This window comes from Martes martes (genome assembly GCF_963455335.1).
Source record: "Martes martes genome assembly, chromosome: 2".
NCBI classification, from domain to species: Eukaryota; Metazoa; Chordata; class Mammalia; order Carnivora; family Mustelidae; genus Martes; species Martes martes.
The window spans coordinates 35,129,786-35,155,070 of record NC_137889.1 but is presented as its reverse complement, the minus strand read 5'-3'; the positions used below and the strand labels follow the sequence as shown (position 1 = coordinate 35,155,070).

Here is a 25,285-nt window from a genome sequence, read left to right as displayed (position 1 = left end):
CACAATCCTGAAATCATGACCCAAGCCAAAATCGAGAGTCAGATGCTTAATTAACTGAGCCACGCAAGTCCCTTAATTTTTAAGTTCTTGACATTACAGAACTAAACTGAAATTTATTAAAGATCCACTCTTACATTTCTTATCAACAAACAAATAAAATTTATGAGCCAAAAACTCAAAACAAAACTAAAACAAGGAAAAGCTTATAAAACTAAATATGGATCCCAGCATCAACTGCTGAACAGAGAATGTGACTTTTTAAATTCTTGCAGATGGTAAAGTTGTGTAGAAATTAAACACAAATTATTTAAAGCCTGGAACCCCTGGCCAGAAATTACACAGTTGGATGACGGGAAAACCGCAGAAAGGGGTTGTAAGTTAACCTATACTGTTCTGGCTTCACCTCACGTCCTTCTCAGAGTTAACCCCAGAATTGATTAGGTATTGAGCCAGACTAATACTGACAGAGGAACCCAGTAATGTAACTTGCCTACCAGAAAAGACTTCCACTGGATTGGCAGTACAGAAAATGAGCTAGCAATGAAAAATCTGAAAATTAAATTAAGACAATGCTATTCATAATAGTAAAAAAAAAATTTAAGGATATATTTAACAAAACAATAAATGTAAACTGTAAAAAAAATACATGGCTGAGAAAAATTAAAGAAGACCCAAATCAATAAAGCTATATATCATATTCAAGGATCAAAATACTTGACATTGTTTAGATGGCAATTCTCCCATTATTGACCTATGCAATTAAACAATGGAATACTTAGAAAAATCTTAGCAGGAATTTTCATAAAAATTAGAAAGCCAATAATAAAATGCATATGAAAATGCAAAAGACCTAGAATAACCAAAACAATTATTGGAAAAATGAAAAATGTAGGACTTACAGCACTTCATTTCAAAATGCAGTATAAAGCTACAGTAATAAAAACTGTATTCTTTCCCATAAGGGTAGACATACAGATTAATGATATAAAATAGCAATTACAATAAAAAATCCATACATTTATGGTCAATTGATTTTTACAAAGTTGCCAAGACAATTAAGTGGGGGAAAGAATGCTCTTTTCAAAAAATTGCAAGAGATAACTGGAAATCCACATAGCAAAAATAAAAATGAACTTAAACATATATACAAAAATTAACTCACAGTGTATCATAAAACTGAATATAAGAGCTATTAAGCCATGATGCATAAAAAATTGATAAACTATACTTCATCAAAATTAAAACTTTTTCTCAAAAAAGGCACTATAAGGAAGAAATATTTGAAAATCATGTATCTGGTAAAGAACTCATAGCCAGAAAATATAAACAATTCTTACAACACAGTGAAAGTGTGAAAATCTCTATTTTCATTTTTTAGAATGGACAAAATTTTTGAATAAGATGTTCTTCAAAGAAGATATACAAATCTATTAAGCATGAAAATATGTTCAACACCATTCAATATCATTCGTTTAGAGGGAAATGCAGATTAAAACCAATATAAGGCTATACCACATACCAATTAAAATTATTCAAATTGAACATACTGAGCACACCAAATCTTGGTGTGGATAACCAGGACTGGCCACATAATTTGTGGGAACCCAAGCAAAATGGAAACATAGGGCCCCCTATTTATAAAGTAGGTAAAATACATTACTATGGCACTAAAATAAAAAGTTTTTTCCTTTCTTCAGGAGCCTCTCTCTCAATGAGTCATGGAATTATTTACAATTTAATGTCTTTCTGAATAAAAATTTAATTATTAATATGAATTATACTGTCCATCCTTATACTGTACAAGGCCAGTTTTAAATGCAAATATCAAAGCATTTAGCTTTATGCAAAGTCACTGAAATTACACAATTCATATGGCTTTTCCCCTTCACGTTGCTTTCAATCTGGCCAGGGAAGAAAGATAGAAGCCAGACTACAGAATGTAGGAAGGGGGAAGAGAATTTCACCAGCAATGGAGAGGACTGGGAGAGTGTTGGACCTATTTTGGCGCATATTCCATTTTACTTGAAAAGAATGTCTTCTGTAGTTGTTGGGTATAGAGTTCTGTAATTGCTTAATTACTTCAGTTCAGTTAATAGAAGTATAAAAGCTCCTAACCAAAAAACAAAAACAAAAACAAAACAAAAACCTTTTTAAAGGAATAGGTACAATAAAGAATAAAGGAATAGGTACAATAAAGAAAATTATCTTACACTGCTTTAGGTGACATTGTGCAAACATCTCCTGAACAATAGCAAGTGTCAGGATCATCATAACTCAATCCCAGATTAAAGCCAAGCAACTGCACGATGCTAGTAGTGTATGACTCCAAGGATAAACCCTCTGGATACTAAATATAAGGAAGAAGAAAAGAGTTAGCTAGGAAGCCCAAACTATACTATAATAAATTTACTATAATAAAAAATTAGTGTATTCTATGCTAAATAATATTATAATAAAAAATTAGTACATAAAACTCATTTTTTAAAATCAATGCAAGAAGCTTATGTAGATGCATGTGGATTATAGATTTATTAAATATGGATGAGTGAACACAATAGTTTAATTTCAAAATACTAATACTTAATGACAATACCAGCTTCTTTAACTAATCTAATAGTCTCAAACACCACACTATATTGCTTCTTTGTGTTATTTTAAACAAAATGACTTAAATCTTTTGTTTTAATAGTCAATTTTATATTCTCTTTGTAGTAGGCAGCCTCTAGCATGGGTCACAAAGAATCTGCCTCCTGGCATTCATGTTCTTGGTATTCCTACTCTGTTCTGTAGGATGAATTTATTGACTTGCTTCTAATTAACTAAATGTAGCAAAACAGATGGCCATCATTTCTAAGATGGATTATAAAAAGACTGATTTCTCAATTTCCTGTGGGATGTAGTAAAAGAAAAAAATTAAAAGAAAAAATAAAAGACTGACTTCTTGGACTCTATGTCTCACTCAAGCTCTCTAGGTGAAATCAGCTATGACAGCATGAAGTAGGCCTGTAGAGAGACACACAGGCACAAGTTTGGAAACAGATTTTAGGAGGTCTGCCACAGCCAAATGACTAAGTCTGAAAGCAAATTCTCTCCATATTGAACCCTGAGATAACTATAGCCTTACTTGACACCTTAACTTCACCCACTTAGATTCACTACCCACAGAACTGAGTTGTTTTCATCTGCTAAGTTTTGATATAATTGGTTACATAGCAATAGAAAATTAATAACCCTCAGTAGGTATTACTGTTCTCCTTTGGATCATTTCCAATTTCTACACAAAGATGTTTATAGAAGCTTCATTCATAATTCCCAAAACTCGCAAGAAACCAGGATATCCTTCAGTAGGTGAACAGATAAATAAACTGTGGCACATTTCAGACAATGGAATATTATTCAGCACTTAAAAAAAATGAGCTATCAAGTCATGAAAAGAAACGGAGAAAGCTTGAGTGCATATTAGTAAGTGAAAAGGGCAAGGCTACATACTGTATGATTCTAAAGACAAGAGATTCCAGAAAAAACAAAATTGTGAAGACAATAAAAATATCCATAGGGGCACCTGGGTGGCTCAGTGGGTTAAGGCCTCTGCCTTCAGCTCAGGTCATGATCTCAGGGTCCTGGGATCGAGCCCCGCATCAGGCTCTCTGCTCAGCGGGGAGCCTGCTTCCCCCTCTCTCTCTGCCTGCCTCTCTGCCTACTTGTGATCTCTCTCTGTCAAATAAATAAATTTTTTAAAAATTCTCTAAAAAAATATCCATGGTTGCAGGCAGAGAGGGGAGAAATTAACAAGCAGAACACAGAGGATTTTTAGGGCAGTGAAAATACTTCATAAAATAATACCATGATGATGGATACCTATCATCTTTTGCCTAAACTCATGTATAACACCAAGACCGAACCCTAAGGTAAACTATGGGCTTTGAGTGATCTTGATGGGTCAATGTAGGTTCATCCTTAGTAAAACATATATCCTTCTGGTGAAGGATGTGGATAATGGGGGAGGCTGTTCATGTGTGGGGGCAGGTAGTATATAGGTAATCTGTGTACCTTCCCTTCAGTTTTGTGGTGAACCTAAAACTGTTCTGAAAAATAAGTCTTTAAAAAAGTGATAGATTCCTGATGACCCAGGCTCAGCACTGTAAGCAGGTGGAAAGTAAAGAACAGTTCAGAGAAGGCATCCATGATCCATGATATGTCTTGCCTTCATGTATATAAAGAGTCACTATATATGAGCTACTTTAATTTAGTTATGTACTGCCCTATAAGGATACCTTATACTTCTAAGTTTCTTTCTTTTACTCTCATAATAAAATGTTTTCTATGCTGTTTAGCACAACTTATGCCCTACTCTGTAAAAGTCTCCTCTTTTATCACCACTAAAATTTGGTAATATGAATCAAATTATATTAATGGGCTAATTGTATTAATGATGCCTTTGATCTTCTATATTCTGATGCTTTCATATCCAGGGTCTTTCCAATGCTAGTTTGTCTCTCCCAGAGTTACCCAATTAAGATCATAAAAAACTTACCAGCAAGTGTTCCTTTTATATGCAAACCAATCAACCTAGAGCCCATATGCCATACCATCCCTTTATCAGGCTCACATACCCTAGGCCACTCTCCACTTGCCAAAATCACATCAGAGACAGGTACCAGAAAACTAGGTACAGCCTCTACGCAAGAAAGCCTGCTGAAATTATTCAAACTAGCCAATCTTAAGACAGCTTACTTTGCCTTACCAATCCCTCCCTAAAGAAATAACAGAGGCTCTTATCCATGTTTCCCCCATGTTCCCTATGCTGCCTAAATAACCCTCATATGGCCCCTCATATGGACCCTGCAGGTATGCCTTCTGTTTCTAGGGAAATGTATGTTACACTTCTTCCTGCATGACAATCAATACCATGTCTGTATGTCTTCCAATACCTGATGAAAATAAACTAGGTTAGTTCTACTTTAATTCAGTTAGATTAGTCTAGTTAATTCAAATAGACTACAATTAAATTAGTTGTAAATGTATACTATAAACTCTAGGACAACTGCTTAGGGAGTTTTGTGGGGTTTTTTTAAGATTTTATTTACTTATTTGGCAGACAGAGATCACAAGTAGGCAGAGAGGCAGGCAGAGAGAGAGAGGGAGGAAGCAGGCTCCCTGCTGAGCAGAGAGCCCAATGCGGGGCTCAATCCCTGGACCCTGAGATTATGACCTGAGCCGAAGGCAGAGGCTTTAACTCATTGAGCCACCCAGGTGCCCCAGGAGTTTTTTAAAAATATAATTTATATGCTAAGAAAGGAGAGGAAATGGAATACTATGAGATAATACAATTAAAATCACGGAAGGCAAAAAAAAAAAAAAGAGAGAGGAGAAGGTTTTAAAAAGAACTAAGAAACTAGGGACAATGAATAGAAAATAGACAAAATTCAACATCCATTTATGATTAAAATCTCTCAACAAAGTGGGTATAGAGGGAACATACCTTAACATTATAAAGGCCATATTTGACAAACCCCCAGTTTACATACTCAAAGGTGAAAAACTGAGAGCTTTTCTTCTAAGATCAAAAACAACACACGGGTCCCATTCCTACTACTTTCATTTAACATAGTATTGAAAATAAGCAAATAATGAAACTGGAGTCCTATCTCATACAACTTAACAAAAATGAACTCAAAATGAACTAAATACTTAAATGTAAGAAGTAAAATCATAAATCTTAGAAAACATAATGAAAAAAATCTCTTTTGACACTAGTCTTGGTAATGATTTTATGGATATGACACCAAAACAACAAACTAAAACTTCATTAATATAAAAGGTTTTGTACAGGGGCTCCTGGGTGGCTTAGCTGGTTGGGCAACTGCCTTCAGCTCAGGTCATGATTCTGGAGTCCCACGATAGAGTCCTGCATTGGGCTCCCTGCTTAGCAGCAAGTCTGCTTCTCCCTCTGGCCTTCCCCCTTCTCATGCTCACTTGCTCTCTCTCATTCTCTCTCTAAAAAAATAAACAAAATCTTTTTTAAAAAAAAAGGTTTTGTACAGCAAAAGAACCAATCAAAAAAATGAAAACACAACCTAGAGATTAGGAAAAAAATATTTTTAAACTATAGATCTGATAAGGGGTTAATATCCCAAATATATTAGAAACTCATATAACTCACTACCAAACACCAACTAATTAAGAAATGGTCGAAGGGGAGGGCCTGGGTGGCTCAGTTGGTTGGGCATCCAACTCTTGATTTCAGCTCAGGTCATGATGTCAGGGTTGTGAGATCAATCCCCATGTTGGCTCTGTGCTCATCATGGTGTCTGCTTGTCCCTCTCCCTCTGCTTCTCCCCAGCCCTCTCTCTCTCAAATAAATGAAACCTTTAAAAAAAGAGAGAGAGAAATGTTCAAAGGACCTGAATAGAGATGCCTCCAAAGAGGATATCCAAATGGACAACAGATATATGGAGAGATACATGCTCAACATCACTAATCATTGCACGAGATATCACCTCACACCTATTAGAATGACTATTATCAAAGAGACAAGAGATAATACATGCTGATGGAGAAAATGGAACCCTTGTACATTGCTGATAAGAATGTAAATCGGTACCACCACTATGGAAAACATTATGGAGATTCCTGAAAAAATTAAAAATAGAGCTATTATATGAATCATCAATTCCACTTCTGGGTATATATATCTGGAAAAAAATAAAACCTCTCTCTCAAGGCTATATTTGTACCCCATGTTCATTGCAGCCCTATTCACAATTGCCAAGATATGATACAGTAAAAACCTAAGTGTCCACTGACAGATGAATGGATAATGAATTGTGATATTCAGTCACAAAAAAGAAGGAAATCCTATCATTTGGACAACATGGGTGAATCTCAAGGGCATTACACTAAGTCAAATTAGTCTGGCAGAGAAGGACAAGTACTATATGATCTCATTTATATGTGGAGTCTAGCACAACCAAACTCCAAGAAACAGAGAACAGATTGTTGGTTGCTAGGGGTGGGAATGAGTGAAAATGGTTAAAGAGTACAATCTGCTAGTTTCTGAGGATACGTACAGCATACGTACAGCATAATGACTGTAGTTAACAATATTGTATTGTATATTTGAAAGTTCCTGAGAGAGTAGAACTTAAAGGTTGTTATCACACACACACACACACACACACACACACACACACAAATGGCACCTGTGTGAGATGATGGATGTGTTCACTAACCTAACTGTGAAAACATTTCACAACATACACATATATATCAATCATTATGCCGTACTTTTAAACAATGTTATATGTCAATTATATCTCATTAAATCTGGAAAAAATAATAGATCTCATATATAAACTCAGCAAGATTATATATACAAAAATATATAAAAATAGACCACATATGTATACACTAGCAGTGAAAAACTGGAGGATGAATTTTACAATCAATACCAGTCACAACATCAAGATATATAAAATAGCTATGAATAAATTTAGCAGGAGATGTGAAAGCTCTACAAAGAACTTTTTAAAGACATCAGTAAATGGAGAGATAAACCATGTTAGTGGACACTGGAAGATCCAATGTTGTTACAACAATTTTCCCCTAATTCATTCATAAATTACACACCATCCCTACCAAAATTTAAGTAGGCCTCTGTGTCTGTCTGCTTGTTTGTCTGTGTATAAACAGAAAAGCCGCTTTTAAAATCTATATAAGTATGCAAAGTTATATACAGACAACATAGTATTCACAAAGAACAAAGCTGGAGGACTTTAACTATCTTGACTTCAAGATATTTAATACTACTAAAGTCACCATATTCAAGGAAGTAATTCTTTAATTTTTTTCAATTCTTCACTTTAAAAAAAGCACTTAGAATATTATGATCGGTAGCTATCTTTCTGAAATCTAATCTTCAAACTGTTGCTGGTATAAACAAAAATAATTTATTTTTACATTTGTATTTTAATTTTATACTGATATTTTTACAGTATTCTTGCTTAGCTCATATATTTATCTTTTATAATTATAAATTTCTATTATAAAAATTCCAGTCAAAATCAGTCTTAAGGATGTCACCAGGAAAACACACATACTAACCACTTGTATTCAATAATTCTTACAACCTGCTTTATTTGTTTATACACACACACATACACACACATGGCATGATCTAAAACTTAGTCCTCAACAATGAAATATTATTTTCAAGAATTAACAGTGATGAAGACCTGGACAATTTCTGATGGCCTTTCCTCAAACTTTGGCTGAGGGAAGACCAAAAGCAGGGACTGATAATAAAAACAAATCCCTATGAAATGTCTGATGTTCTCTAGCCATGGTAACAATCCCCAGAACTGGTTTTGGATTTATCTAATCAATCAATTTGTAGTTTATAGGAATGGTAACAAGCACATACTAGAACTGATTTTAAATATTGAATCTGTCAATAACAATTTGCTTCATTGTACATGCTTCTAAAACACAACCAACTATATTCCTGGCTCAGAATAAAAGTGCAGACATTTTTTCTTTTTTTTTTTTTTTTTTAAAGATTTTATTTATTTATTTGCAGACAGAGATCACAAGTAGGCAGAGAGGCAGGCAGAGAGAGAGAGAGAGAGGGAAGGAGGAAGCAGGCTCCCCGCTGAGCAGAGAGCCCGATGCGGGGCTCGATCCCAGGACCCCAAGATCATGACCCGAGCCAAAGGCAGAGGCTTTAACCCACTGAGCCACCCAGGTGCCCCAAAGTGCAGACATTTTTTCTGCAAGTACCCTCAATTAGTTCCTTTCCCTATTTATACAAATTGCTGCAAAAGGGATGTAACTCTGTAGTAGGAGCTCATTCTCAGTTTTTCCAGAAAATACTAATTATGAATATTTAATGGCTGTTTCTTCCTCCAGTGGTCTGCTCATCCCAAACATATAATACAGTTTTGAATGCAATAATAAAATAATTATCTTAAAATAGAAAAAAATAATAGTCACATAATCAAAAAGCTCATGAATTTATACCAATTATTAATGTTGGGAGAAAAGCTGATATGTTTAATAATTAACATTAAAATTACATTGGTTATGCAATATACATGGATGCAAGCAAGTCACTGTTTAAAACACTTAAATTTTTACTTGGGTCAAATAAGTTTTTTAAAAGCAATATGGCATTATAATCAATTCAATTTATAATTTTTTTCTTTTTTAAGATTTATTTATTTATTTTAGAGAGAGAGAGGAAGAGAGGGGCAGAGGGAGATGGAGAGAGAATCTCAAGCAGACTCCCCTCAGAGCCTGGAGCCCAACATGGGGCTCCATTTCACAACTCAGAGATCATAACCTGTGCCAAAATCAAGAGTTAGACCTTAAGGGACTGAGCCATCCAGGAGCCCCTAAATGTTCTATTTTTAAAAGCAATTGCATACAGTTTAATATTTATGCTCCAAATTAGTAATATTAAAAACTATTAAAGGATAAGTGGAATAAGTAATATATTTATTCATGCTCTACAATATTTAGGAAATTTTGAAACACTGAAATAATGAGGAACTGGAAAATAATTACATACCAGAGCGACTCCTACTGCAAAATCTTTATTACATATTTTTCCAGGAAATGTGGCTCCTAAAAAACTAGGATGTTTCTTGAAGCTAAAAAATAATAATTTTCCTCAGAATTGCATATGAGTGATATAATTAATGACAATCATTTTCATAGCAACAAACATTATTAAACAATTAATGTGTCCTAAGCCTTATGCTACTCTGAATTAAACTAAATACATTTTTGTAAAACTATCAATGTTAAAAGTATTTCAATATTTTGTAAATTTTAAATTTAATAAACATCTGGAAGTATAGTAAGAATAAAGTCTAATAATTTATGCAAAAGGCTATTGGACTAATGCTTATCATTTTTATTCTGGTTCTCTATACATTTTCAGCCCTAAAAATTAAATTTTCTGATTTCCTTGTTCACTTATTCATTAAAGATGAATAGATTTTTCTGTGCATTAGATTCTACAGCATGAAACAATTCCATATATTCATGTTATTAAAAAGTCATATGAGAAACAAGAATGTAGAGATAGCAAGTAGTATAACTTTATAAGTGAAGGAAATCAAAGAAATTATATCACTCAAAATTAGTCTCCCTTAGTTTTTTCAGTACTGTTATGCAGTTTTACTGATATCAGGTAATTTTATGTCAGTTGACAAACGTTTTTAACTATCGACCAACATTAGCTCCTTGAAGACAAGGACTTTTGACTTACGTGTTTTTCCCATCCTGTGGTGTCTATCAAATTTATGGAACATAGTATTTATTCATTAAATGCTTACTTTTCATAACTAACATATGAAATCATTCTGTGTTATTCCTTTAATGCTACACAAATATGGAAATACTGTACTCACGCAAATAAGTATGCAACCTGATGAGGTCGGAAGATATGTTCGTATTTCCATTCTAAAAATCTAGATAATATATTGTTAGGATTCCCTGTAGTAGAAATTTTGTTCTTATTTGACCAGATTTCTATGGAAGATATTACAACAGTCAGTTTTAACTGGGAAAACATCTAAAAAAAATAATAAAAATTTAAATAAATTTGAACACTTTATTAAATGTCCATAAAAATGCATATATTTAATTCAGTATTTGATTATGAGAATTTAACAGCACAGCAAAATGCTATACACATCAATTCATATTACCTATACTTTTACAAAATATATAACAAAATTGCTTTTAAAAACTTACGGTGTTAACAAAACCAATTATCTGGATAACCTTCCGTGTTACAGCCTTTACATCAGAGCCCATGTAATCAAACTGAAAAAGAATAATTATTTTTAGAAACTAGTGGATGCCATCAAGAATATACTACATACCTTTTATATGTACAGTGTGCTATATTCTAAAGTAGCCATAGGGCTACATTCCAGTTGAAATTTAGGAAATCAATAATGATGTATAAATAATGACATAAAAATTAATTTAAAAAATCAATTTGTAACTTAATGTATATAAGAAGTAAATAAAAATATCTAATAACATGATTTTAATGTTTAATGCACTCGATTTGTGGCATTACTTATTGTTTAAGAAAACTTAGTTTTGGTACTATCCTCTGTGGTACGCATTCTCCCTACTTAGCAATATCCAGCTCTATTCTAGTTCAGGAGCCCTTCCTTTATAAATATAGGCATGGCCAGTTTATTCACTTTGGACAATGAAATAAGACAGATAAATGTCACTTCTGAGAAGTGTTTCTCTACTGTCGCTCATGCCTGTCTGGTCTGCTCTTCTCTGGGCTTAGAATTTGGGGAAGAAAACCTATCAATATAGAAATACCAAAAATCCTAAGCATTTGGAATGCTGAGCCAACACATGGAAGACAGCTGCCTAGAGAGTCACCCAGATCCATGGCCAATATCACATGAATAAAAAATAAACAGTATTTAGGTGTTAAGATTTTGGTTTATACCACATCTTCTTTCAGTGTCCATTTATCAGTTGATGGACATTTGGGCTTGTTCCACAGTTTGGCTATTGTTGATAATGTTGCTGTAAACATTGGGGTGCAGGTGCCCCTTCAAATCTGTATTTTAGAGCTAGAGTGTATTTATGCTAAATCAGTCAGAGAAAGATGTTATCTTACTCATATGCGGAATTTAAGAAAGAAAACAGATGAACATATGGGAAGGGGGAAAAGAAAAAAATTAAAGAGGGAAACAATTGATAATTGACTCTTAATGATAGAGAACAAGGGGTGCCTTGGTGGCTCAGTTGGTTAAATGTCTGCCTTTAGCTCAGGTTATGATCCCAGGGTTCTGGGATTGACCCCGCATCAGGCTCTCTGCTCAGGCTGCTTTTCCTTCTTCCTTTGCCCAGCCCCTCCGCCCCCCGCTAGTGCTGGCTCTCATGTTCTCTCTTTTTAGGAAAAAAGAAAAAAGAATAAAATGATAGAGAACAAACTGAGGATTGATGGAGAGAGGTGGTGGAGGATGTGCTAGATAGATGATGGGTATTAAAGAAGGCACGTGGGATGAGCACCAGGTGTTACATGCAAATGATGAATTACTGAATTCTGCTCTAGAAACCAATATTGCACTGTGTGTTAACTTAAAAAATTTAAATAATTTTTAAAAATGCAGAGAAAAAAAAAAGGACCACATTAGTTACCAAAATCAGGAATGAAAAAGGAGACATTATAGTGATCCAGTAGTATGCTATAGCAGGCTTGTACTGGTTCACTACAGTTGATTTTTAAATTTTCAATCCAATTTTTAAACAACTATTATTAAATTAAGTTATATACATTTTTAACTAAGTAAGTTAAATTAAAAAGGTAATAAATACTTTTTTAAAAAGATCGTTTTTTATCATAGTGCAACCTAGCCTGCTGTGATTAATACTTATGCTTCAAGTTTTTAAATTATTGTATAGAATTCATTAATTTCTAAATAGCTTATAATTATAGTTTTGTGTTTCTACTTTGTAAAATTTACTCATGGTAGTATTTAAAACTTTTTATTCTATTATTTTTCCTTATCTCTTTCTATTCCTTATTGTTTTAGTATATTATGATAGAGTTTTGGCATATTGGTTTTTACTTTTACAAAATTACTGTTGTCTTCTTTGTGACCTGGAAATGACTACCCATGCATATATTTCCTATAGACATCCTCAGATACTTGAATATATGTGGCACCCATTCAGAAGATACAAAGGTAAATAAGTGTTAGTAAAGTGGGTAATAAATAATTTGATCTTTATATGTTAACATTTTCCGCCGTATGCTAAAGGCTAAGAAAAATGCCTTAATGTGCTCCACTATAATTCTGGGTTTTGTTACTTTCTTCTGAACATATCCAGAGGTTTTGTTTTTATAGTTTCTTCATAACTCACTTGTTAACTAAGTGTTCATTATTAGAAATGCATCTTCAACATGAATTGTGTCTCTCTACATAAATAAGCTCATTCTTCTACTTTAGGCTTTGTATCCTGAATTTTACTTTATCTGTTAGTAACACCATCTTGGTCATCTTTTTTATTAAAAATACTGGCATATTTTGATGGTTTTATTTTAATGTTTTATACTGAACACTACCATTTTTTTGAGCTCTCTCACAAATATCACAGAATCTGAGAATCTTTGCACTTTAAAAGAGATATATAACCTAATCACATTACAGTAATCAATGAAGCTGATCTATAGTTTTTTTATTTTCTTATTCAGGTCCTCATGGTATTTCCTTTTGACTTTTTTGTTGTTATTATGAGAATATTTGGGGACTGATTTCAAAGTTACGTATTTGAGACTGAATATTCAGATATTTTTAAATATTGTAAAACAAGTTTCTCCATTTTTATCCAAAAGACCCACTCCACAAGACCTCTTGTGAGGTAAAAATAAAAGATATCCAGACTAGGACTTATCAGGATTCAACTGTTTTTGTTTTGTTTTGTTTTGTTTTCCAAAATGCTTAATTACTCTTACTAGGAATTTGATGATTGTGACTATGAAAATGAGACAAGACCACACTCTGCCAAGTGATTAGAGTCAGCAGTGTCTTTCTCTCTTTTTTTCACTTAGTAATAAAGTTTGTTGTAAATGATTTTTTGAAATACCTACTTGTTGTTACTATACTCCAAAAATTTCAGATCAACTTTATTGAGGTATAAGTTACATATGATTACATTAAGAAGTCACTAATTTTTGTAAATATCACTTACTTTTTATGATGAAAAAACCCAACCTACAGAAATCTTAAAATTCAAAGACTACCTCTAAATCATTCAGTTAGATTAGTCTACTATTAATGTTAGACACATTTCTTTATATATAACTTTATGTGTCTATGGAGGTAGATCTGGGCATACAATGTTCATTTTTATGGACTTTTTGAGATTAAGTTGCAAACACTTCAGCATGTCATTCCTAAGAATAAGGATTTTCACCTGTTTGCCCACTACACCATTATCATGTGCAAGAAACATTAGTTCAATAATACCAAATACATTATTTATATATTAAAATCTAATGTTGAATACATAATACATAATGTTGAATACATAATACCCCCAGAGAGTGAAGCTAATCTGTAGTCCCACCCATCACTGAATACAACTTCCATCCAACCCTGCTAACAAAGAAATCCTAACTAGAGTTCCCAGAAATCTTGGTAGCCCACCCTGCAGGCCCAATTAACGACACTTGAAGAGAGACCTTAGCAAGTGCCTCTGCATCTACAGAGCCAAGTTGATGGTCCTCACTGGCCAGGGAGCTGAGGTTGTAATTCTGTCTGATTAGGTCCACAGAGAAAGAGCATTCTAGTTGAGGGCCTGGTCTGCAGCCAAAACTGGGCATGAAACTAATTTACCACCCTCCCCAAATGTGAATACAGTCTCCATCCCATCTGAGAATAAAACATAATTGGAGCTCCAGGAATCCATGTATCCCATCTTGCAATTCCAATTAGAGTAACTCTTGAGCAGAGAGCCTACCTTATGATCCTACCCAGCTGCATAGCTAGGATGGTGGCCCATCAAGCCAGGGAGTTTAGTGCATAATTCTGTCTAATTTGATTCTCAAACAAGAGGCAGAACACAATTGTATTCTGTATTAGGACACTACCACACCTGGAAACTAATTCATATCCCAGCTCACTGCTGAATACAGCCTTCATCCCACCCAACCAGGAATCTACCAGAGCACACAAGATGCTACATAACCCGTCCTACAGCCCTGCTTACAATAGCACTTAAATAGAGAACATAACATGGCTTTTGGTCTTCCATATCTGTAGAGCAAAACAAGTAGCCCAATCTGGCCGGGACATAGTGCTGCCTGACTTGGGTCCACAAACATGAGCTGTAAAAGCCATGAGACTCATTCTGCTGCCACACCAGGACAAGAACCTAATTCATAACCTTGCCTAATATTGAGAATATATCCAGTCCTGAAATCTAGGAAGTCTGATTAGAGAACCAGGAAACTGCAGAGCCTATCCTACAGCTTCACCTGGGCAAGTAACTAAGCCAGTGTTCCTACACAACTGTTCTCAGCCAGCAGCACCTACCCTCATAGATCAGTTAGTAGCCTCACCCAAAAATAGACACTGATAGTGAACACCACCTTCCCAAGGATGCTACCAGCTGATACACCCAGAGCTCAGTTTAAGTCAAATGGTGAATGACTATCTATGCCAAAGCAAACCTGTAATGCCTGGAAAAAATAGACTATTTACTCAAATGGGCAGATGTTGACATAAAGAAATGAGGATCATAAGAATTTGGGAAAACATGATAGCACCAAAAGAAACTAATAGAGCTCCAATAACTAACCACAATGATATGGAGATCTATAAATTGTAAGAGAATTTAGAATAGTCACCTTAAAGAAGCTTAGTGAACCACAAGAACATACAATTAAATAAAATTAGGGGAAAAAAGCATTAACAAAATGAGTTCAACAAAAAGAAACCATCAAAAAAGAAAAAAATCAGACATCTTCAACCTGAAAAATAAAACTGAAGAATTCAATAGAGAACGCCAAGAGCAGACTTGACCATGAAGGCAAAGAAAACAATGATCTACAATATAGGGCATATTAAATTATCCAGAGGAGCAAAAAAACAAAGAATAAAAAAAGTGAAGAGAGTCATATAGGATTTATGGGAACAGTTAAACACACGCACACACACACACACACACACACATACACAATATCTGCTTATATAGGAAACCAGAAGGAGAAGATAAAGAAAAGGGGACAGAAAATATATTTAAGGGGCGCCTGGGTGGCTCAGTGGGTTAAAGCCTCTGCCTTCAGCTCAGGTCATGATTCCGGGGTCCTCGGATCAAGCCCCGCATTGGGCTCTCTGTTCAGCAGGGAGCCTGCTTCCCCTCTCTCTGTCTCTGCCTGCCTCTCTGCCCACTTGTGATCTGTCTGTCAAATAAATAAATAAAATCTTTAAATTAAAAAAAAAAAAGAAAATATATTTAAATCAATAATGGCTGAGACATCCCAAATCTGGAAAAATGGACATCCAGATCTATGAGGCCTAAAAGGTGCAAAAATGGTTGAATCCAGATAGGATTACCTCCAGAAACATTATAATTAAATTGTCAAAAGTCATATCCACAATAGCCAAACTGTGGAAGGAGCCTAGATGCCCTTCAATAGATGAATGGATAAAGAAGATGTGGTTCATATATACGATGGAATATTACTCAGCCATCAGAAAAGATGAATACCCAGCATTGGCACTGACGTGGATGGAACTGGAAGGGATTATGCTAAGTAAAATAACTCAAGCAGAGAAAGACAATTATCATAAAGTTTCACTCATATATGGAATATAAGGAATAGCACAGAGGACATTAGGGGAAGGAAGGGAAAACTGAAGGGGGGGAATTCAGAGGGGGACACAAACCATGAGAGACAATGGACTCTGGGAAACAATCTGAGGGTTTCAGAGGGGAGGAGGGAAAGGGGAAGGGTTAACCTGGTGACAGGTATTAAGGAGGGCATATGCTGTAATGAGCAATGGGTGTTATATTGAAATAATGAATCACAGAACACTAAAAAAAAAAAAAGTCACAAAGAAATAATTTTGAAAGCAGCAGTATAAAAGCAACAAATCACATACAAAAGACGCTCCGTAAGACTATAGCAGATAATTCAATAGAAACTTTGCAGGCCAGCAGAGAATGAAATGATACAATCAAAATATTGAAAGAAAAAAACTATCAACCAATAATATGACTGGACAAGCTGTCCTTCAGAAATGAAGGAGCAATAAAGACTTTCCTAAACAAACAAAAACTGAGGGAATTCTTCACAACTAAACCTGACATACAAGAAATGGTTAAAGAGTTCTTTGAGTGCAATTGAAAGAACACTAATTAGTATCATTAAAACAAATAAAGGCAATATAAAACTATCTGATAATGATAAACATATCCTTAAAGTCAGATTCCATAACATGTTAATGGTGGAGTGTAATCTCTAACAACTTTAATTTAAAAATTAAAAACAAACATGTGAAATATAACCATAACTAAAATACCCTATTACAGGATATAATGCATTTAAAATGTGTGAAGTGGGGGGGGGGGGAGGCCTGGACGTCTCAGTTGGTTAAGTATCTGACACTTGGTTTTGGCTCAGATCACGATCTCATGGGTCATGGGATTGACCCCACTGTCAGGCTCCACACTCAGCCAGAGTCTGCTTGAGATTCTCTCTTCTCTCCCTCTGCCCCTCCCTTGCTCAGGCTTACTCACTATCAAATAAATAAATAAATCTTTTTTAAAAATGTGTAAAGTGTAACATCAACAACCTAAACTTTGAAGGGGAAAAGTAAAACTGTAAAGTTTAGGAATGCTATCAAAATCAAGCTGTTATCAGTTTAAAATAGGGTGTTAAAATTTTAATATACTTTATGTAAACTTCTTGGTAACCACAAAGGAAAAATATGTAGTAGTTACACAAAAGAACATGACCAAGAGGTCAAAGTGAACTTTTATCAAAAGTCACCAAATCACAAAAGAAGACAGGAGGATAAGAAATAAGGAATAGTATATCCACAAAATATCCAGAATGCAATAAATAAATGGGCAATAGTAAGTCCTTACCTAAAAATAATTACTTAATCAAAAGTTCTCCAATCAAAAGAAATGGAATGGTTGATGGATTTTTTTTAAATGATCCAATGATATGCTGCCTACGAGAAACTTGCTTTACATTATTACATTATTATTACATTACACAGACCTACTGAAAAGATAGAAAAATAAATTTGAGGTTAAAGGTAACAAAAAACACAAGGTTATCAACATTTACATCAGACAAAATAGAATTTAAACTAAAAATGGTAAAAACAGACAAAGAAGTTCATCATATAATGACAAAGGAGGCAATCTATAAACAATACAATAGAACAATTGTAAATATTTATGCACCAAACATTGGAGCACTTAATATATAAAACAAATACTTAAAGAAATAAAAGAAGTAAAAAGCAATACAATGACTGGGGGCTTTAATATCACATTCTCAACCATGAGAAAATCATCTAGACATAGAATCAATAAGGAAATTCATATTTGAAAACTATAGGCCAGACCTATCTAATAGATATGGACAACATATTCTTTCTGATAGCAGCAAAATATACATTCTTCTCCAACAGAAATTAAACATTCTCTAAGACAGATCATATGTTAGGTCACAAAATAAGCCTCAACGAATTCAAGAAAATTGAAATCATACCAAAAACTTTCTCAGCCAAAGGAAAGTTTTTAGTTTTGAAGAAATAGGAAGAAAACTGTAAAACTCATAAACATGAAAATTAAACAACACTCCTGAACAATCAATAGATAAAAGAAAAAAATAAAGAGGGTAAAAAGTATCCTGAGGCAAACAAAAATGGAAACACAATTATGGGATGTAGTAAAAGCAATTCTAAGACAGAAGTTTATAACTATAAATGCATACATCAGAAATACTGAAAAACCTCAAATAAACAACATAATTTTACATGTAAAATTTCCATCACTTTCCAGCCATCCTTCCAGGGTGGTTCCAGTGCAAAGAGTTGCAAGATCCCATGAGCCATACACACTACAGGTCCAGAAATGCAGCCAAACCTGCTAGACAAGTGCAGTCCATATAGGGGACATTCCCATACAAAGCCATTCCTTCAAGACTGAGAGAGGTAGCTGTTTTGCCTAATTCACACAAGGTTAACTAAAATGAGGAGACAGAGGACCATGCTCCAAAAATAAAAAAATAAGAAGAATAGAAAAAAACACTTCATCAAAAGAACTAAACAAATGGACATAAGCAAATTCAGTGAGAACTTCAGCACACGGACAGAAAATAAAAGAATCAATCAGAGGTGAAGAATAACTGAAATGAAAAATACACTAGAGGGAATCCACAGCAGATTAGAGGATGCAGAATGGATCAGCAATCCAGAAGACAGGATAATGGAAAGCAATGAAGCTGAAGAGTAAAAAGTAAGAATTTTTTAAAAATGAGTGTAAATTAAGGGACATTTTGGGATGACATTAATGCACTAACATTCACATTATAAAGGTCACAAGTGGAAAAGAGGAAAAGGGGGCATAACTCTTATTTAAAGATATAATAAGTGAAAATTTTCTTAACTTGGGGAAGAAACAGTTCCAGGAATTACAGAGAACCCCAAACAAGATAACCCAAGGAGGTCCATATCAAGAAATAATTAAAATTTCAAAGATTGGAGATAAAAACAGAATCTTAAAAGCAGCAACAGAAAAGCAACTAGTTACATAGAAGAGAAACCTCATAAAGCTATTAGCTGATTTTTCAGCAGTAACTTTGTAGGCCAGAAGAGAGTGGTATGATATATTCCAAATGCTGGAAGAAGAAAACCTACAACCAAGAATACTCTACCTGGCAAGATTATCATTAAAAATTGAGGGAGCTATCAGGAGTTTCCCACACAAACAAAAGTTATAGTCATCACCAATAAATTACCTTTATAAGAAATGTTAAAAGGACTTCTTTAATTGGAAAAGAAAAGGCCATAACTAGAAGCTAGAACATTATGAAAGAAAAGTGTTTCACAAATAAAAGCAAACATATGGTAAAAGTAGTAGAACAATCACCTAAAGACAGCATAAAGGGTAAAAGACTAAAGTAGTACAATCAAGTGTATCCAGAAATTAGTTAAGGGACTTCACAAATTTTTTTTTAAAGCGTAAAGTGTATCATATACATAAAACATGGAGCAGTAGTAAAAATGTAGTGCTTTTAGAATGTATTTGAACTTAAGCAGCCAACAACTTAATATAGACCACTACCTATATAAGATGCTATATATGAACCTAATGGTAGCCACAAATCAAATATCTATAATAGATATACAAAAAAAAGAGAGAGAGAGAGAAAGGAATCCAAGTAATAACACTAAAGAAAGACATAAGTCACAAGGAAAGAGAGCAAAGGAAAAATAACAGAGAAGAACTACAAAAACAACCATAAAACAAATAACAAAATAGCAATAAGGACATACTTATCTATAATTACTTTAAATGAAAATGATCTAACTGCTCCAATCAAAAGACATAGGGCAACTGAATGGATTTAAAAAACAAGACCAATCTATAGGCTGCTTAGAAGAGACTCACATTAGATCTAAAGATATATGCAGACTGAAAGAAGGGATGGATTCCATGCAAATGGAAGTGAGAGAAAAGCTGGGTCACAACACATATATCAGAAAAACTAGACATTCAAACAAAGACTAAAATGATACAAAAGGAAGGGTGTTAACTTAATGATAAAGGTATCAATCCAACAAAAGGATATAGCCATTGTAAAAATCTATGCATCAAACATAGGAGCACCTAAATATATGAATTGTTGAACACTACATCAAAAATTAATCATGTACTATATGTTCGCTAATTGGACATAATAATAAAAATATATAAAGCAAATATTAACAGATATAAGAGGAGAAATTGAGAATAATACAATAGTAATAGGAGACTTGAACACCCCCTTACATCAATGGATAGACCATCCAGACAGAAAATCCATAAATGACACGTTTGATCATATAACTTATAACACATAGAAATTAACACATATTTATTTCATATATATGAGCACATATATATGAAATATATATACATGGAACATTCTCCAGGATAAATCACATGTTATGGCATAAAACAAGTCTTAATAAACTTGAGAAGACTGAAGTAATATAAAGTATCACTTTTTAATCACAAAGGTGTAAAAGTTGAAATCAATTACTAGAAAAAAAAACACAAATGCATAAAGGCTTAATAACTTGCTATTAAACAACAAATGTGTCAATGAAGAAATCAGAGGAAATTTTTCTTAAACACCTGGAGACAAATGAAAATGGAATTACAGTGGTTCAAAATCTTTCATGCATAGTCAAAACAAAGAGTGAAGTTTATAGTGATCCAGTCATAACTAAAGATGTAAGAAAAATCTCAAATAAACAACCTAACCTTATACCTAAAGGGACTACAAAAAAAAAAAGAACAAAGCCCAAAGTTAGATGAAATAATAAAATAATAAAGATCAGAACATAAATATATGAAATAAAGGCTTACAAAAGGAAAAAGAAAAGCTCAATGAAAATAACATTTGATAAATAAACAAAATTGATAAATCTTTAACCAAACTCATGAAGAAAAAAGAGAAAGGACTCAAATAAATAAAATAAAAAATAAAAGGGAAATAACTTATACCACATAAATACAAAGCATAATAAGAGACTACTACAAAATTATGCACCGACAAATTTGAAAACCTAGAAAAAAAAAATGGATAAATAACTAGAAATAAAATCTTCTGATACTGAAATAGGAAGAAATATAAAATGTGATAAACCAATTCCTAGTGATAAAATTGAACTGATAATGAAAAAACTCCCAACAGACGAAAGTCCAAGATCAGATGAATGCTACCAAATACTGAAATACATAATACCTTTCTTTCTCAAACCATTCCAGAAATAAGGAGAGAAAGGATGTTTCTAAATTCATTCATGAAGGCTGATATTACCCTAATATCAAAACCAGACAAAGACATTACAAAAATAGAAAACTGCAGACAATATCCTGGTGAACATAGATGCAAAAATCTTCAACAAATATTAGCAAACTGAATTCAACTATACATTAAAAGGATTTTTCACCATAATCAAATGGGATTTATTCCATGATGCAAGGATGGTTCAATTAGCATGATACACCACATTAACAAAGTGTAAGGTAAAAATCAAAAAATATTTCAATAGATGCAGTAAAAACATTTAACAAAATTCAACATCTGTTGATGATTAAAACTCTCAATAAAGCGGGATTAGAAGGAACATACCTCAACATAATAAAGGTCATACATAAAAAAAAAACTCACAGCTAATAGCAGACTCAGTGGCAAAAAATTGAAAGCTTTTTCTAACATCAGAGACAAGACAAGGATGTCCACTCTTGCCACTTTTAATCAACAGCACACTGGAAGTCCTAGTCATAGCAATTGGACAAGAAAAAGAAATAAAAGGCATCCAAACTGGTAAGTGAGAAGTAAAACTCTATTTGCAGAGGGCATAATAGTCTACAGAAAACCCTAAAGATCCACCAAACTAATAGTATTAATAAGTGAATTCAGTAAAGCAGCAAGATATAAAATTAATATACAAAAATGCACTCATATGCACTCATAATGAAGTAACAGAGGAAAAAATGTAAAATGTAAAACAAACGAACAGAAAAACCAAAAAACCCATGTACAATTGCATCAAAAATAACAAAATACAAGTGGGTGGGTGGCTAAGATTGTGGCATTGTAGGAGTACTCTAGGCTTGCCTCCTCCCTTGAACACAGCTAGATAAATATCAAATCATCCCGAATAACCAAAAAATTTATCTGAGGACTGACAGAACAAACTGCACAACTACAGGGAGAGAAGAGGCCACATCGTGGAAGGTAAGAGATGCAGACATGTGGTTTGGGGGAGAAAATGGATTACAGGTGCTGTGGAAGGGAGGGAGTCCTGGTCACTGAGAGAAGTGAGAGAGAAGTAGAGAGAGAGAGAGGAGGGCACAGGAACAGCAGAAAGAAAACATTTCCCCAAAGTTACTGAATGGGAAAATGAGAGGGGCTGATTTTTGTGTTTTTACAACCAGCGAGGTTATAAGATTAGGGTTTTATAGGTACACAGAATAGGCAATGTGGAGGCCTGAGGGTGCTGCAGTGCATATGTGGAGAAGGAATGCAGATTGCCTGGGGATGTATGGTGTGATCTAAGGATGTCTTGGGACACACTAGGAGAGTTGGTTCTCTCTTCTTGGAATGCAACTGAGAGAGGTGGCATTGCCCTTCTGGAGACAAAAGAGCTGGTGGGTGCCATTTCTCTCCTCCATCCCTCAGTATAGATGCAGAAACACCTGCTGACAGCAGCTAACCTGGACACTGGCTTTTTGCTATGCTTTATTCCAAACTCCATGCTTTTGTGCTTTGGTGCAACTGCCCTTCTTGGGCAAACCAGCTCAGTCCCAGCATGGCAAGATCGTCCCCCAGAGGACCAGTGCCAGTCACCATCATGCCAGATCCCTAATGTTTGGAGTTTTAAAACTCAGCTAGCCTGCCTGGGATAGAGTCCAAGGTGTACTGCATTACTGTGCAGGTGGGTAGCCCTGACACAGTGTGAAGACAGAGATCTGTGGGACACCTGGGACACACAATGGGATAATGTTCACTCTTCTGAGAGGGCTTCCCAGACAGCAGCAAGCATGAATTCCCCTCTCCACAGACAAAGGAACTGGTGTCATTTCCCTTCTTTGCCCCTCAGCATAAACTAACTTTAGTAAGTAGCACAATAAAAACAGTGGTGGCCTAAAACAGTAACACCAGCCCTGCCCCCCTGTACTCTGCAGGTGCTGCTTTTCTTGGGCAAGTGTGCATAAGAACCAACACAGCAGGAGAGCATAGAACTTTCCCCTGCAGACTGGCTCAAATCACCCCCATGCACTATGTCTACTGACCACAGGGTTCTACAAAGCTTAGGTCTAGTGGAAATAGCATCAGGTCTCTTTTAACAAAACCAAAGCACACCTAGTTAAACTTGCCACATACTGGATAAGGTCCATACACTCCCCACTGCAGATAAGGAAAAACTCTGCAGAGGACTGACTTGAAGGAAAAAGCAGCCAAAACACAGCAGCAGAATGCACACAGCATAAACCAGAGCATAAAACTGAAGCGCCAGGTCCTGGACAGTATATGATCTCTTCTTCATAAAGCCATTATTCTTAGTAGCAGGAAATATAGCAGGATTTCCTAATATACAGCAAAAAACAGAGACCTAGACAAAATGCTGAGACAGAGGAATTCACCCTAACTGAAAGAAGAAAAGGTCACAGCCAGGGATCTAGTCAAAACAGATATAAGTAATATGGATGATGGAGAATTTAAAGTAATAATCATAAGGATACCAGCTTGGCTTGAGAAAAGCATACAAGACACCAACGAGTCCCTTACTAGAGATATATAAGATCTAAAAACTAGTTAGGCTGAAATGAAAAATGCAATAACTGAGATTTGAAACCAACCGGATGTAATGACCACAAGGAAGGAAGAAGCAGAGGAACAAATAAGTGAACTCATTGATAATAATACAATAATAGTAGGGGACATTAACACCTCACTTGATCCAATGGACAGATCATCAAAGCAGAAAATCCACAAGGAAGCAAAGGTTTTGAATGACACAAGGGACCAAGTGGACTTAACACACACATTCAGAACATTTCATCCTAAAGCAAGAGAATATACATTCTTTTCCAGTGCACACGGAACAGTCTCTAGAATAGATCACATGCTAGGACATAAACTCAGCCCTCAGCAAGTCCAAGAAAAAGATGGAGATCATCCCATGCATAAAATCAGACTACAGTGCTATGAAACTTAAAGTCAACCATAAGAAAAATTTTGGAAAGACCATAAATACATGAAGGTTAAAGAACATCCTACTAAACAATGAATGGGTTAACCAGAAAATTAAAGAAGAAATTAAAAAAAAAAAAACCTGGAAACAAATGAAAATGGAAACACAGCAGTCCAAAACCCTTGGGATGCAGAAAATGTGGTCCAAGCCTACCACAAAAATTAAGAAAAATCTCAAATACACCATCTAATATTACACTTAAAGGAGCTAGAAAAAGAACAAAAATTAAAGGCTAAAGCCAGCAGAAGAAGGAAACTATTAAAGATTAAAGCAAAAATAAGTGATATAAAAAACAACAAAAAAAAGTAGAACAGATCAGTGAAACCAGAAGCTAGTTCTGTGAAAAAATAAATGAAATTTATAAACTCCTAGCCATCCTTATCAAAAACAATAGAGAAAGAATGCAAATAAATAAAATCATGAATGAAAGGGGAGAAATCACAACCAATAACACAGAAATACAAACAATTATAAGAGAATATTATGAAAAATTATATGACAAAAAATTAAGCAATTAGGAAGAAATGGATCAATTGCTAAAAAACATATAAGCTACCAAACCTGAAACAAGAATTAGAAAATTTGAACAGACTGATAACCAGCAAAGAAATCTAATCAGTAACCAAAAATCTCCTAATAAACAAAAATTACACAGCCAGATGGCTTCACAGGAGAATTCTACCAATCATATAAACAAGAGTTAATACCTATTTTGCCTAAACTATTCCAAATAATAA

General features: G+C 34.4%; 1 protein-coding gene across 1 annotated transcript in view; it reads right to left on the bottom strand.

The window, feature by feature from the left end:
* LOC308339064 (disintegrin and metalloproteinase domain-containing protein 5-like) overlaps window positions 1-25,285 on the bottom strand; it is a gene marked incomplete at its 5' end in the record, with an annotated part of 157,507 nt that overhangs the window by 85,847 nt on the left and 46,375 nt on the right. The window contains 4 exons of the mRNA XM_080797436.1: window positions 2,211-2,347; window positions 9,569-9,650; window positions 10,416-10,579; window positions 10,762-10,833. Coding sequence (XP_080653562.1) covers window positions 2,211-2,347; window positions 9,569-9,650; window positions 10,416-10,579; window positions 10,762-10,833 — 455 coding nt within the window. The remainder of the gene's footprint in view (window positions 1-2,210; window positions 2,348-9,568; window positions 9,651-10,415; window positions 10,580-10,761; window positions 10,834-25,285) is intronic.